Genomic DNA, 14,595 nt, shown 5'->3' with positions numbered 1-14,595 from the left:
TTAAAGTGAGCATGAGAGAATGTGAACTCCAGGGAGACGGCCTCCTGGAGATCTCCTCCTTCCTTTATCAGCACCTCCTGCTCTCACATGCCCTCTCAAATTCCTTCATCCCCTTCTGAAAAACACCCATCATAATCTATAACATCACACACTGGCTAACTCTTCACATCCGAATCTGTTTTGCTCGCCTCACGTGTAGTAAAGCCTCCATCCTCACGACACAGTCTGAAATCTCCAGGAATTTGCACTGTTTTCCTTCCCAGATCATCGTCATCTACTTTTTCCCCACACCAAAGACTCACAAGCAAGCACACACACAGCCCTCCAGATCATCTCCAGGACAGAAGGCATGTCTGCGCCTCGTGCTCCTATTGTTCTACCGCTATAAAGACATCAGGGAAAGTGCTAGAATACAGATTTATGGTGCTAGCTAAAGCAAGGATCACTATTGCTACTTCTCATAACAACGTTTAGGAATTTGAACCCTCATAATGACTAAAATAAAAAATCATTAAAGCACTATAAACTTGTGTGCTACATGGGTGTTCTGAATTCATATCATAGCTTTGTGTGAGGAACAGAACAAAATAAAGAGATCTACTTGTGGTGAAAACAGTAATATTATTGCAACTTCAAACTTGAAAACTTCGAACTCAAATTTGAAAATGTAATTTATTTCTGTGATGCGCAGCTGAATTTTCAGCATCATTTCTCCAGTCTTCAGTGTCACAAGATCCTTCAGAAATCATTCTAATATTCCATTTTGCTGCTCAGGAATTATTTCTGTTTATTATCAGTGTTGAAAACAGTTGTGCTGCTTCATATTTAAGACATCTGAATGTTGCAAACTTTTTGAGTCATCATTTTACTGCATCATAAAAGTAATATATACAAATTGCTTGCTACTTTAGTTTTCTGAATTCATATAATGGCTTTGTATGAGGAACAGACATGATAACATAATAACAGACACTTTCCTCAGATTAATACTTAAAAAGACAGTTCACCCAAAAACTCTTTTTTTGTCCCCCACACAATGAAGGTCAATGGTGCCCAAATCCACAGTAGACACCATTAAAGAGTTTTGTTTCATTCTATCTCAGGCACATTTTATTATGGATGCGCACTTTATTCGACATCTTATGGACTGTTGAACAGAAAAGCATGCCCACTGCAATGATAATGCTTGGAAGAGCCAGGACAATTTTTTTCTGAAAAATTCACCTGAAAAAAGAAAGTCATATACACCTAGGATACCTCAAAGGTGAGTAAAACACAGACAAATTTTCATTTTTGGGTGAATTACATTGACAGAATGTCAATGATATAATTTAATAGCCCTGTTTTAGCTCCAGTTCATAATGAAGTAACTCTGACGTCATCACATACATGTGCACACGCTCCACAAACTCAGGATCAAAGCCTGAGTTGACAAAGAAAGTTGATGATCAGCATGGTACCAACAAAGCCAGATTGGAGAGGTTTGGTTTTCAACTCAAAACTAATCCTGTAACTCTGAATTTGTTCAGCCACCATCATGGTCCAGGCCCCTGAAGTCAGCAAGCAGATGCGTTTCGGTGTATGAGAATGCTGTTGAAAGAATGAAAAGGCTTTTCATGAAATACCTCTCTGATCAAATTAGCCTTGAGATTGGGGAGGCAGGCCGACTCAATTTCATTAAAGCCTTTGAGAGTTGTGGGCTTATGTGTATGGGCTTGTGTATGGTTGTAAGAAAAGCTCATTCATTAAAGGATGATGGAGAGCATGATTTCTGTGCATTTGGATGATAGAGTTAATGCTCAGGTCAGATCTGATTCAGAAAACCCTGTGAGAACCTAACATAACAAGCCTACAGAACGCCTACATAACGAGCCTACAACAACCAAATTTTACATCAGTAGGTGCATTTACATGGACACTTTCTGCTTCCATCGGAATGGGGAAGTCGTGGCCTAGTGGTTAGAGAGTTTGACTCCTAATCCTAGGGTTGTGGATTCGAATCTCGGGCCGGCAATACCACGACTTAGGTGCCCTTGAGCAAGGCATCGAACCCCCAACTGCTCCCCAGGCGCCGCAGCATAAATAGCTGTCCACTGCTCCGGGTGTGTGTGTTCACTGCTCTGTGTGTGTGCACTTTGAATGGGTTAAACGCAGAGCACGAATTCTGAGTATGGGTCACCATACTTGGCTGAATGTCACGTCACTTTCTCACATAAATTCATTCTGATTGACAAATCCGAACGCAGTGTTTACATGAACGCTAAATAAAGTGTTCAGGTTGATATGCGCATTTATATGTCACAAGCTTCTGATCGGATTTACTCTTTTGACATGCGCACACTGCATGAATATACAGAGTTTCCTGCTGTTTTACTGTTTTAAAAAGAGCACGTGATATTGATCTACTTCGGGTTCTAATTAGGCGACGACCAGCACATGAACTGTTCTGCAGTGCTGCTTACTTTAGAAAAGGGTTAAAGCACCCCTTACAATCCAATTCAATTCAATTCAAGTGTTTACATGTCTGTTTACGTGTGACTTTTTTTTTTTAATTCTGATTGTGCTTCTAGTCCTATTGCGATCGGATTACTAGTGTCCATGTAAACACAGCTAGTGGATGTGTCACAATTTAGCAATTTTTACTGGGAATTCAAAGCAAACATGATATATGTAACATATATATATAATCTAGTAAATTAAACCGTAAAACACACATTTCAGAATTTCTGACAAAAAATATTCTTAAACATTTATTTGTAATAATTTATATTAATTATTAATTCATAATAGTGGTCTTTTTCATAACAAGGTTTTCCTCATTTTGATTAAGGACAGACATTATTCTGTGGCTCTTCACCACTCTCTCATGTAAATAACAAACTGCACACTCAAAGCGTCTAGAAAAGCAGTATAGTCGTCCTACTGCCTCGTTGGTTCACAATGAAACACACAGATCCAGCCAGAAGAGTCTTGATGGAACTCATTATGGGTCTCATGCACAAAGCGGCTCCCTCAAAGCAACTATTTCTTCTCGCCTGCGTTGCTTTTTCCTTCTTTTTCATCTGCTCCATCCATCAGTTTATTGAACAACAACTCTTTTTCAACTCTAATATCACACAGGATTCCTCAGCTATTTCCCACAATCCCTCAGCTCCCTCCCATGTCTTCCTGTCGCCAGTATCTGGGCATCTCTGATTTAGATAAAGTCGCTCAACTGCTGCCCTGAGCAAATAATTTATCCCACACCATTTGTGCTATGGATATGAATGATTCCTCAAGTCGTGTGAATAGTGTGTTATTTAGGGCTGAACAATTAAGCAAAATAAAAATGAATTTAGATTATTATTTAGATAATACGTAGCTATAACAACATATAGTACTATTATTATTATATTATACTTTAGTCATTTACATATATTTAAAAATCACAAAAATTTTAGGCCAAATTGTGCAAACAAGCACAGAAAACCTGGAGCTATTTGTTTATTGTTCTTTTTTAAAATCCCATTACTAATAAAGATCACATAAATAAAAATAAAACAGAAATCACAATTGTTATTAGGTAAAGGCAAAATGGAAAAAAGTGCACCTCTAATGCTATTATTTTTCTAAATACTTAGACCTTGATTTTTGCCCAGCAGACAAAACTTGAGCCATATCTAAGTGCTGGAATATCTTGAAGTTGGACTTTTTAGACCAATAGACAACAACTCAGAGAAGACTAACCCAGAACAATTACTGTTGGCAGAACTGGACAGGACGTTCCCTCAACACAGTTAACACAAGCTGAGTAACTCCCATCAGTGTCTGCGCATTTGCAAACAGGTGAGCAACAGGAGAAATAAAAACACAGACTACAGCAGAGCCCTTCATGTTTGGAGTTACTACTGACTCCAGCGTTCTGGTCTGGAAGAGTCAGCAACACTTCCCAGAATACACTATGAACTCACCACTGCCAAATATATCTGACACAGTGTGAGTGTGACTGTGCTGGAGTTCAACAGTAATAACATATCTGCTCACGCGGCCGTCCCCTCGTCCTGTCTGAGAGATTACGCTCAGAGCATTAGTGGGCCAGTCGGTAAACAGGAAGATCAAACTCACAAGAGCAGCTCAATCAATGGGGCTCTTTGACTCCTGGGTGAGACATCGATTTATCCCTCTAGACCACCTTGAGAATGTTTGTGTATGTGTTTGTCAGAAAGAGTCAGACGGAGAAACAAAGAACAGAGGACAGAGATGTATTTCACATTGAGGGAGGGAATAAAGTCCATAAAGTCACTTTTAAAAGCACGCAAGCATAACATATATGACACCACAGATTATGCCGAGTTCACACTGCACGATATATTAGCCATGATTTTTACTCGCAGACAGGATTTGCATTTGTAATATTCATCTCATGCTAGTCCACCCACTCAAATCGAAATCAAATTCACATGAACAACATCAAACCGGTGCAAAATCTTCATGAGGAAATCTTCAGTCCTTAAGCGAAATTCCTGACTGTGCACATTCCTATTTAAATGAGTCGATTTACACCATGAAAATTAGCTAAACACCGGTAAATGAGAGCGTAAGTTTAGTCTTATTTGTTTGCTGAGCTTGTCTCAATGGGCTTTATCTAAAAGTACAGTCCACTTTGCATTAATTTAAAAGTCAATTCTGAAAATTATGGAAGACGGTTTCAGCAACAGAATTTAAAATAAAAAAGGTAATTGCACTTTTCTTAGAATTCAGACTTTTTCCCCCTTGAAATTCCAAGTTTAAATCTCAAAATTCCAATTTTACATCTAACAATTTTGATTTGAAATTGCGAATTTATCTCTCGCAGTTCCGACTTTTTGCAATTCAATGTATAAACTCACAATGCAAATTAGCATCTCAAGCTCATATTTTGCTATTATGAGTTTACATCTTGCAGTTATCTGTCAGAATTGCAAGAAAAAAAAATCAAAGCTGTAACAGTCTCTTTTAAAAAATTCAGTGAGGAAACGGGCTCCTATAAAAACTATGTTTTTCTCCTAAATTTAAGTGGACAGAAAATATGGTTTCTCAAAGTTAGACATGGTCTTGACTCGGACAATACTACATTCGTCTCTCACAGCTAATTTTCACATCAAATTGAAGGTAAAGTGATGTTTATACACTACTAGTGACATCAAACAATACTGCACAAATCAAAACTTTTAAAACAGTTTTCAAATGGGGTTTAATGCTTCCCTTCCATCTTTGACTTCCAATATTAGGGCAAACAGTGATTCAAAATGAGCTTAGACCAAGTTTACAGGCCTCAGACAAAAGCAGATCAATGTTTCCTTGGCAGTTCTTCCTGCACATTTTCACGCCCTAAATAATTGCAAGCATCACCTTTAGACACGGCGTCTAGCCTGACTAACATTGGTGACGGGAAACAACAAGGCATCGCTAGCAGCAGCTAGAGAACTGCACATTCGGCAGGATTCCAGATGGTTAGCTGACTCACGGCGTGACTGACTTTCATGTCTCACAATTTTTTCTCTTCTTTTCTGCCTGTAGTTGGGGACAGCAGAAACACCAGCTGAAGGTCTTTGGCTATGAGGCGTAAAGCTATTAAAGTGTGCTGCGAGCTGTTCTCTCCAAAAATTCAAAGCTAGATTCTGGCAGAATTTACATGCAATAAAGTATGTCTTTTCTCCGAACAGAAGGTATGACAAATTGACTACAAAATATAAGTGTGTACAGGAGGCCCTTCTATACTGTGAATAAAGGAAAAGAAAGCTATGCAGAGTGAAGCACCTGCAATACAAGTATTTATAAGAGATATTCTCGAAAACGCAGTATGCAAACTTTTTTTTTTATAATTTGCAATAAAAGCTGCAACTGCAAATTGTTTAGAAAACTTGTTTGAAAACAATTATTAAATAGTTATTTTTTTAAATATCGTTATTATTAAAAACGAACCCTAGTGGCACTAGGAATGACACATTCACCCTTAAATTAGACTAGTCTTTCAAACAGTCCATCAACTAATTTCTTATAAAAACATGAGTTCAGCCCATTCTGACCCACTCTCGTACTCTCTTTTGGACACAAACATCTTTTCACACACCAAAATAGCCTCTGCAGCAGATTACGATTGCATTTCAATGTATGTCTTTAGCTCCCTTGTGAGGGCATGCCACTGCCACTGTCAAATATCTTCTTAAACACCCGTAAGCATGTACAAACACATACAAGCAAAAGACGTGCATAAATTCCATGTCCAAGCGCAGCGGTTTTAACACGACTCCCTCCCCTTTTCTAAAACGGCCTGCAATCTCTTTTAAGAGAAGACAAGGAGAGAAAAAAAAGAAGAAAAAAAGGGAAAGGCAGCACAGTTATGACTTCCAGCTGTGGGAACGACTGGCCCTCGAGCAGGAAGTCCAAAGGAAATGCCTTCGTCACATTCTGCTCCTGTGTTCATTCTTCAAAAATGGGGAGAATTCACTCTCTTTTTCTGCGGTCTGTTTTATTTTATTTTTTTAAGGATACGTGTGTGTTTTAGACTGTTGTTTTTTTATGCCTTACCTCATATCTTCCAATAAATCACATTCCGTCTGGTGTTTGAGATGCAGGCGGCCGAGCTGCTCCGTATGCGTGTTCTTCAGTTCCTGTGTCACTTTTACCTGAAGAGCAGAAAACATCATTAGAGGTGAGCAAGAGGATGGCACATGCCAGCTGCACAAACACACACAATGTCCCACATGAGCTCATTAATGTGTTTCCAGCTCCAGTCAACTGTACGAGACACGATGACAAATCATTCCAAACAACAAGAGCAGAATTCCCACTAATCAAACTCGAACAGAGCAGACGGACACAGCTTTATGTTCGATTCCTTCTTTAAAAAATACAGAATGCCACTCAAAGTTATTTTAACTGGATAAGATAAAAGAATTATAACAAATTACAACAGATAATGTATTTTTATTAAGAGAAAAGTTTGTTATTTATATTTAGCATGACAGTGGAATGGTTTCCTGGCATGACACTAATCCTAATATTCAATATTATTTAATGATATCTAAAGAGATCAGAAACTAAAAAATGTTATAAAATATGCCAAGTTTATACAGTATCAAAAACAGAAGAATTCATGAATTTCTATTTACTAATGCAAGTAATCAGCAAAGACACGTTTAGAATATTAGTATACCATGGTATTGAATAAGTGGCATGTTCACGCAGCACAGAATTCTGTCCGAAAATACACAGAGTTTATCACACTCTTAAAAATAAAGGTACCAAAGGGAGGTTTTGCAGTGATACCATAAAAGAACCATTTTCAGTCAACCACAAACTCATCTACATTATGGATGGCCTGAGGGTGAGTAAATTCTCAGTTTACTATTTCCTTAAATGCTCTTGAAACAATCAAGAGGAACACCATCTCCTCAATGTGTGGGAAACAAACATGGCTACAAAGAAGGTGCGATACTCAGCCAAGTAAAACCCAATGGGACCAGACCAATGAGCCCGGGCAGGTTGACTAATATCTGGGGAGACAGGAGTTCCCCACTTGCAGGTGAGGAGATAATTGGTTCTGTAACAACTCCCTAAAGGTTAAAGGCAAGGAGGATGGAAAATAATACAGAACACCTGGCATCCAACCCTACCAGCATCAGCAGGACACAGCATCACACCATAACACACGGTTTGACAGCCGCCTGCATGGCTCTCGTCAACGCTTTGAGCTGTACATGTGAAGCATTATTACTCCGAGAAGGAGGAAACTCAACAAAACAGCACATTTTCCAGGCATTTACTCAGGTCTTTATGGAAATATCCAAACTGATGCCAGACACAGATCAGATCCGATCAGATATTTTGTATGAAAGGCACATTTACTATCTTGACCAGCACATTTAACCTATGCTTTACACAAATCATTTACTGCAGCCTATCCAGTGTCCTGCATATCTACAGAAAGAGCCAGACGTCATTTATTGTCCATTCAAAAGAGAAGAAACATTATCAGCGTGACAACGACCAGAGCAAACGCATCTTTGTTTAATATTTGCATTTTAAAACGTCGTTTAGCGAAAATAAGAGGGTTATTGTTGGGTAAACGTGTGCTACATGCTATCTGCCTTCCTTCACAAGACAAAGCAACTGCAAAGAGTCAGACGTCACCTTTAAGGATTTTTCACTCCGATGCAATGCTTTGATGATTAGAATGCATAAATGTGTGCAGAATGATAGGAATACAATGGTTTTGCTTAAATATTTCACATTCCTCCATGCAGCCTGTGGGACATGAGTTTGAAACGCAACACCTCTGCTGTCACCTCTGAGAGAGACAGTAAAACATCTTTCTGTAGGATATATGCATTTAAACGCATTTTTCTCACATGTGCATGATATTTGGAAACATTTAAGCAGGATGTGTAACACAATGTCAGATTTCTCGGTGAGAGAAATGATCAGCGATCCCTCTTTTTGACAAAAGCGTGGGGACTCGGTCCAATCTGAGGAAAAACACACCAAACAAGACGACCCATAGCTGCACGGTTCAACCGTTATCTGAGAACAAACCCGCCTCAAACACTCATCTATCATCTCTGGGAAAATATCTGCTGAATTTAGGGATTATTCGCGAGCACTGCTGCTTTAAAAACAACAATAAAACCAGGACCGGAGGAAAACTCTTGATTCATTGTTTCCGTTACATATAAAAACTGCTACATTGTTTCAAAACAAACCGCGGCTGGATACAAAGTTGCAACTTCGGGACAATGCAACAAATCACATTTAAAAAACACACACACGCTGTTCCAACGCTGGGTTCTTACCTTTCTTGGCGGAGGCTGCATGTTTGAACATTGGCGCACAAATGAAGTAAAATCCCAAAGAAATGATTCCCAGGGCGATCGGGATGGATGATTGAGAAAAGGGGATCAGATTGGGATTCGGATCTGAATTCAGACGGCCATGATGAAGCAAGTCCAGTCGGGCAGACGCTCAACAAACACTGCGGATCAGGGGAGAAAGTAATGAAAGAGAGAATATGCCTCCAAAGATGAGTCTCCAACCGTGAAATCCAGCCCAACAGCGCCCCGGACCGGACACACCGAACCCCGCTGTACGGACCTTACTACGGGGAAGGCTTAGCTCATGAATATTAATTACGTAACGGGACGTTCGCTCATTAGGCGAACCTGATTGGCTCACGAAGGCGCTTGGTCAACGGTCAGCTGGTTATTTGAATATTAATGAAGTTATGTGATTGGATAGTTTAAGAATGCGCCAACGGCGAATGGAATTCATATCATAAACTAGGCCATTGCCATAGTAAATTTAGTACATTTCACAATCCTAATCATTCTTTGTAGAAAACAAAACACATTTTAATTTACTTCCGAAAGAGTTGCAAAATTAATTATCGACTGTAGAATTCGGTAAAAAAAGATACTATCAAATGTCTGTAGCATCGACATTAATAAAGCCACTGAATATGCAGGGATGAACAGGAAGCTACACCTTCAAATAATTATTTGATTTATCTTGGAATGTGTCATAAATGATCTGAAACTTGTGTCTTGTGTATTTGCAACAATGATCATATAAAATCATATTTAAATTCACTGGATGTTACAAGATGATGCATAACAATAAACAGATCTAAGAATCTCATCAAATGGATTTTTAAACCATGGTCAACCTCCTATTTATTTCCAACAGACAGTGATTTTATTCTTTTGACTTTTTCCCCCACAATGTAAATCTCTGAATAGGCTGGGGCTAGTTGTCACAAGGGAAGAAATTAATGAAAGTAAGGTCAAAACTACTACTCAGATTTTATTATGACCATTTTCTACACGATGAACATGAAATAATTCCAGTGGAAGTCTCAAGGGAGTTATATTTAGTTAAAAATGCATGACACAAATGAAGTCTCTCTTATATTTGAGCTTCTTCTTTGTCTAGATGCCAGTTCTGCTCAATTTAGATATCAACCAACTTTATGAAGTGTATCCTGGGACACTTTTGAAGCATCTATTGATTGTAGGCCTCTCCTTTACACTCGTCTGATCGTCCTATTTTTTTTTTTTTAAAGAAATTTATACATAATCTGCCTCTTAAAGTGTCCATTTTAAGGGTTTTAAGATCATGAGAAACATAAATTCAGTCAAGTGTGCCCAAACATTTGTTGTACGTGCAGAGACTGACCACATAAGGTTTAGCTCAGGTTCATAACTCTGCTTACTAAGGGTAATAATTAATATAGTATTGTTAGGCAAGTAAAACAGCAATCGAACACCTTGAGGTTCTTTCTTTCCTTCACAGTAACAGAGTCACAGAGGAAGGATGACGGACCTCGTGTAAATCTGATGAAACGTGTTTTGTCCTTGTATTGGAATTGTGAAGGTCTCAGATCATTTCAAACTGAGAGGAACAGGTCAGTACAAATCCTTGCTGTTTTCTTTTGCATTCAAATCATTAGGTTCTGTCAGTGTGTCAAATATTTTGTTGTATTTGTACTGTAAAAACATTTTGTCAGAAACCCAATAGGAAGCAATATGCCTCATCATGTGTTAACATCTAAACTATGGTTTTATTCAGTCTACTGTATATACTGTACAAAGTCAGCCTGATTACTTTAGATAACATATTTGAAGAACATAAGGTATAATTTAAAACAGAATGATCAAAAGCACAATACTAAGAATTGAATACCATTTATTTTAAAACATACATTCCCTGAACGAATGAATTTCCAGTTTCTTTTGGGTTGTGTGACATTCTCTTCACTGTACTGTTGGGCAAGACATTAATTATTGATAATAAGCATACGCCTTTCTCCTTTGCCAAACTCTGCAGGGTTCTCGCCAAGGACACTATTCTGAAACATGTAAAAATGCAAAGCATGCTGTTTAAAAAAAAATTCAGTATTATTGATTTGAAATAGATTACTGAAACATAATCTTGATAAACAGATGTGATTTCAGTTTTAACCTTAAAGAATTAGTTCACCCAACAATAAAAAATCTGTTGGAAATCACCCTCAGGCCATCCAAGATGTAGATGAGTTTGTTTCATCATCTGAATCAACATTGACTTATATGAATCAACATTGACTTAAAATTTGTGCTGGGATGACTAGGCAGGAACTCTAAAATAAACTTGGTTACAGGAAATATGTCTCGGGCAGTGATAACAACAACTTTATGAGTTGTTGAGGTAAAGTTCACCCCAAAATGAAAATTTGCTGAAAATTCACAGGCCATTTCTTCATCAGAACAGATTTAGAGAAATGTAGCATCCCATCACTTGCTCACCAATGGTTCCTCTGAAGTGAATGGGTGCCGTCAGAATGAGAGTCCAAACAGCTGATAAAAACATCACAATGATCCACAAATAATCCACACCACTACAGTGTATCAATTACCATCGTGTGAAGTTAATAGCTGCTTGTTTATAAATAACAAATCAAGTTGTATTAATTTTTTTTATTTCAAAAAATGAGTCCATAAGCCATACTATTGCTTCCTCCAGTCAGAAGGAATCTGAAATAAAGTAATGAGAAATAGTCACAGATTAAACACCATTTACAAGTGAAAAACAGGTCTTTGGACTCTCATTCTGACGGCACCTATTCACTGCAGAGGATCCATTGGTGAGCAAGTGAAGTAATGCTATATTTCTCAGAATTCGTTCCCATGACCAAACAAACTCATCTATATTTTGAGTTAGCATGAGAGTGAGTACATCTTAAGGAACATTTTAACTTTTGGGTGAGCTATTCCTTTAAACCTCCCTCTCGGTAGCCATGCTGTGTGAGGCTTCCAGAATGATTGACATATTATTGGCTGACGCTGTGGCCTATGAGAGCAGGCTGAGGCATGTAAACACACCCACAGCGGATACAGTGCATGCAGAATAAACAGGCAGAGGTAAAGCAGGTCTATATAGGTATGCAAACTGAAGGGAGGCACAACTGTTGCTGAAGGAACCACTGAAAGTATCTGTGTGAGTTGCTTTTAATTTTATATGTGTAAATGATGATTCTTTAACATCAGTATTAAATGCATTACTATTTGTTATCATTAAGTTTTTAAATGAGCTTGCATTGTAAAATGATTGTCAATATTTAATAAAAATAAATCAATCAATCCAAATAGAGAGCAACTATATTATGCATTCATAAAAGTCTCAATTTGTCTGCTTAACATAAACCTGTCAAGATGTCTAATAGCTTTTGTTCAGTAATTTAAGTTACATCAAATTTCATTAGACGCAGACATATCTATAACAAACATTGGCCGATGTTCTGAGGAAATTCTTAGTGAGTTCTCAGCTACTTTATGGCTTATTCAGTGCACTGATCGATATGTGTTTGTCTGTGTAATTAATTAAAGAACAGTAAGGGGTTTGTGATGATCAGAACAAGCATGTAGTGCAACCTTAAAAGCTTATTTTCTGCATTGGGCTTTGGAAAACAAATGGGAAAAACTCAGTTAACAGCAAAGTACAAGAAACACTTGTATACTGTTAACTAATGCATGCTGATTTTAAAACGATTTTTTTTTTACATAATGTCTATCAAAATTCTAACTTAAATGCACAACAGCTAGGTTTATATATTTGCCAGCAATAAATCCATGAATCAATCTCATTCATTTTTACTAATTTATTATTGCATGTATGACTTTGTATATGTTGTCCCCTCAGTCCTGAATTTCATATTGTATTCTTCTGATATGATTGATTTCATTGTCTTTATCTGATCTGTTTCAGAATGGCAATATTTAACAACACAACCACAACTAACATCAGCGACCTTTATCAATGTAAGATAGAAGAACACTTCAAGTACATTCTCCTCCCGGTGAGTTACACTCTGGTGTTTGTGTTCGGTCTGGGGTTGAACATCACGGCCATGTACGTCATCTTGTTTCGCACCAAACACTGGAAGCCCAGCACCATCTACATGATCAACCTCAACGTCTGTGACACGCTTTACGTCCTCACCCTGCCGTTCCTCATCTACTATTACGCTGATAAGAACGACTGGCCGTTCGGTGAGCTGATGTGTAAGCTGATTCGCTTTCTCTTCTACACAAACCTCTATGGAAGCATCCTCTTCCTCAGCTGCATCAGTCTGCACCGGTTTTTAGGCGTCTGTCATCCGGTGCGCTCTTTGTCCTGGATGAACGGCCGGCGTGCTCGTATGGTTTCTGTGGGAATATGGGTGATCATTCTGACCTTACAAACACCGATTCTTTATTTCTCCCGGATGAATAATAACAGTGACATGAAACCACAATCAACGGTTTGCTATGACACCACAAGCAAGGTGCTCTTCAATGACTTTATTGTTTACAGCTCGGTGGTGATGTTCCTGCTCTTTGTCATACCGTTTGGAGTGGTGCTGGTCTGCAACGGCCTGATGGTGAAGAAACTTCAGGAACCCGTTATTGGTGGAGGTCCAATGTCACAGCGCTTTAAACAGAAGTCGGTGAAGATGATTATTATTGTGCTTCTGGCTTTCATGTTGTGCTTCTTGCCTTTCCATGTGAACCGCAGTATATACTACACCTTCCGTTACCTGGACAAACATGTAAGCTGCTCGATGCTGGAGGCTGCCAGCATGGCCTACAAGGTCACACGACCTTTGGCCAGCGCCAACAGCTGCATCGACCCCATCCTTTACTTCATGGCAGGACAGGGCTTCAGAAGTAGCATCAAGAACAAGAAAAGTAAATCAAGATCTGAAAATAGGAAAGTACCCTCGACCTCTTTATAGTGTGCTCGAAGGAAAACAAAATGTAAGAGTTTGTGGTGAAGGGCCTCACTCAGGGAAAAGACCCATGATGAATGACTGTGATCAAAAATTCATAATAGTAACTCCTAAAAAGGAACATTTGGCGCTGTATAAATACATGGACCTTGTGACCCTTCCAGAGGACATTTGTGACCCTGGACCACAAAACCAGTCATAAGGGTAAATTTTTCAAAAATGAGATTTATACACTGAATAAATAAGCTTTCCATTCATGTATGGTTTGTTAGGATATGACAATATTTGGCCGAGATACAACTATTTGAAAATCTGGAATCAATGCATATTACTAATCAAACAATAAGTTTTGATATATTTATGGTAGGAAATTTACAAAATATCTTCACGGAACATGATCTTTACTTAATAGCCTAATGATTTTTGGCATTAAAGAAAAATTCATAATTTTGACCCAATGCAATGTTTTACTGGCAATTTCTACAAATGTACCAATGCTACTTATGACTGCTTTTAGGCTCCAGGGTCACATTTTATAGAAGGTGAAGGACAATACTGCTATATATATCTGCTCTTTGACCAGAGAACGTGCTGCGCTCTATTCATGCTGCATAAAACCCGCTTCAGTTTAGGAACCTTGCAAACTGGGAAGATAGGTTAATTAAGTGTTTATGAAAAGGTGTGTCAGGACTGTTAGTATCAGCACAACAGCAATTCACTAACTCGTTGGAATTTGGTTCAGTTCCAGGAAACAAAATCAGATAGAGCTGTCTTAACATGCCTTCGATGAGATCAGAGAGTTAAGACGAACTCGAAGTAAAAATATAAAACAC

At 38.3% G+C, this 14,595-nt stretch overlaps 2 protein-coding genes across 4 annotated transcripts in view; one reads left to right on the top strand and one right to left on the bottom strand.

Annotated features, from left to right (window-relative positions):
* Nucleotides 1-9,105, bottom strand: part of LOC132101750 (F-BAR and double SH3 domains protein 2) — a 73,765-nt gene extending 64,660 nt beyond the window's left edge. Inside the window, exons 1-2 of one of the 2 annotated variants that reach the window (XM_059506933.1) lie at nt 8,814-9,105; nt 6,550-6,647 (exon numbers count right to left, since the gene is read on the bottom strand). In XM_059506933.1, coding sequence (XP_059362916.1) covers nt 6,550-6,647; nt 8,814-8,834 — 119 coding nt within the window. In that variant the 5' untranslated portion in view covers nt 8,835-9,105. The remainder of the gene's footprint in view (nt 1-6,549; nt 6,648-8,813) is intronic. The other variant, XM_059506934.1, reaches the window with a different exon arrangement.
* Nucleotides 9,106-10,321: 1,216 nt separating this feature from the next.
* LOC132101993 (P2Y purinoceptor 2-like) lies at nt 10,322-13,782 on the top strand. Of its 2 annotated transcripts, none has more exons than XM_059507205.1 (2): nt 10,322-10,420; nt 12,760-13,782. In XM_059507205.1, the coding sequence occupies exons 1-2, from the start codon at nt 10,353-10,355 to the stop codon at nt 13,766-13,768; spliced, it is 1,077 nt and encodes a 358-aa protein (XP_059363188.1). In that variant the 5' UTR covers nt 10,322-10,352; the 3' UTR covers nt 13,769-13,782. The 2 variants fall into 2 exon arrangements, with proteins under 2 accessions (XP_059363188.1, XP_059363189.1); XM_059507206.1 differs by lacking the exon at nt 10,322-10,420 and adding an exon at nt 11,937-11,991.
* Nucleotides 13,783-14,595: the final 813 nt, after the last annotated feature.

The sequence above is a fragment of the Carassius carassius genome, chromosome 23, assembly GCF_963082965.1.
Source record: "Carassius carassius chromosome 23, fCarCar2.1, whole genome shotgun sequence".
Classification (NCBI taxonomy): domain Eukaryota; kingdom Metazoa; phylum Chordata; class Actinopteri; order Cypriniformes; family Cyprinidae; genus Carassius; species Carassius carassius.
This window is presented reverse-complemented; position numbering and strand designations above follow the sequence as displayed.

Coding starts and splice junctions, on each gene's coding strand:
- LOC132101993 (XM_059507205.1), top strand. CDS start 10,353: ATGAAACGTGTTTTGTCCTTGTATTGGAATTGTGAAGGTCTCAGATCA. Junction 10,421..12,759: donor TTTCAAACTGAGAGGAACAG/GTCAGTACAAAT, acceptor GATCTGTTTCAG/AATGGCAATATTTAACAACA.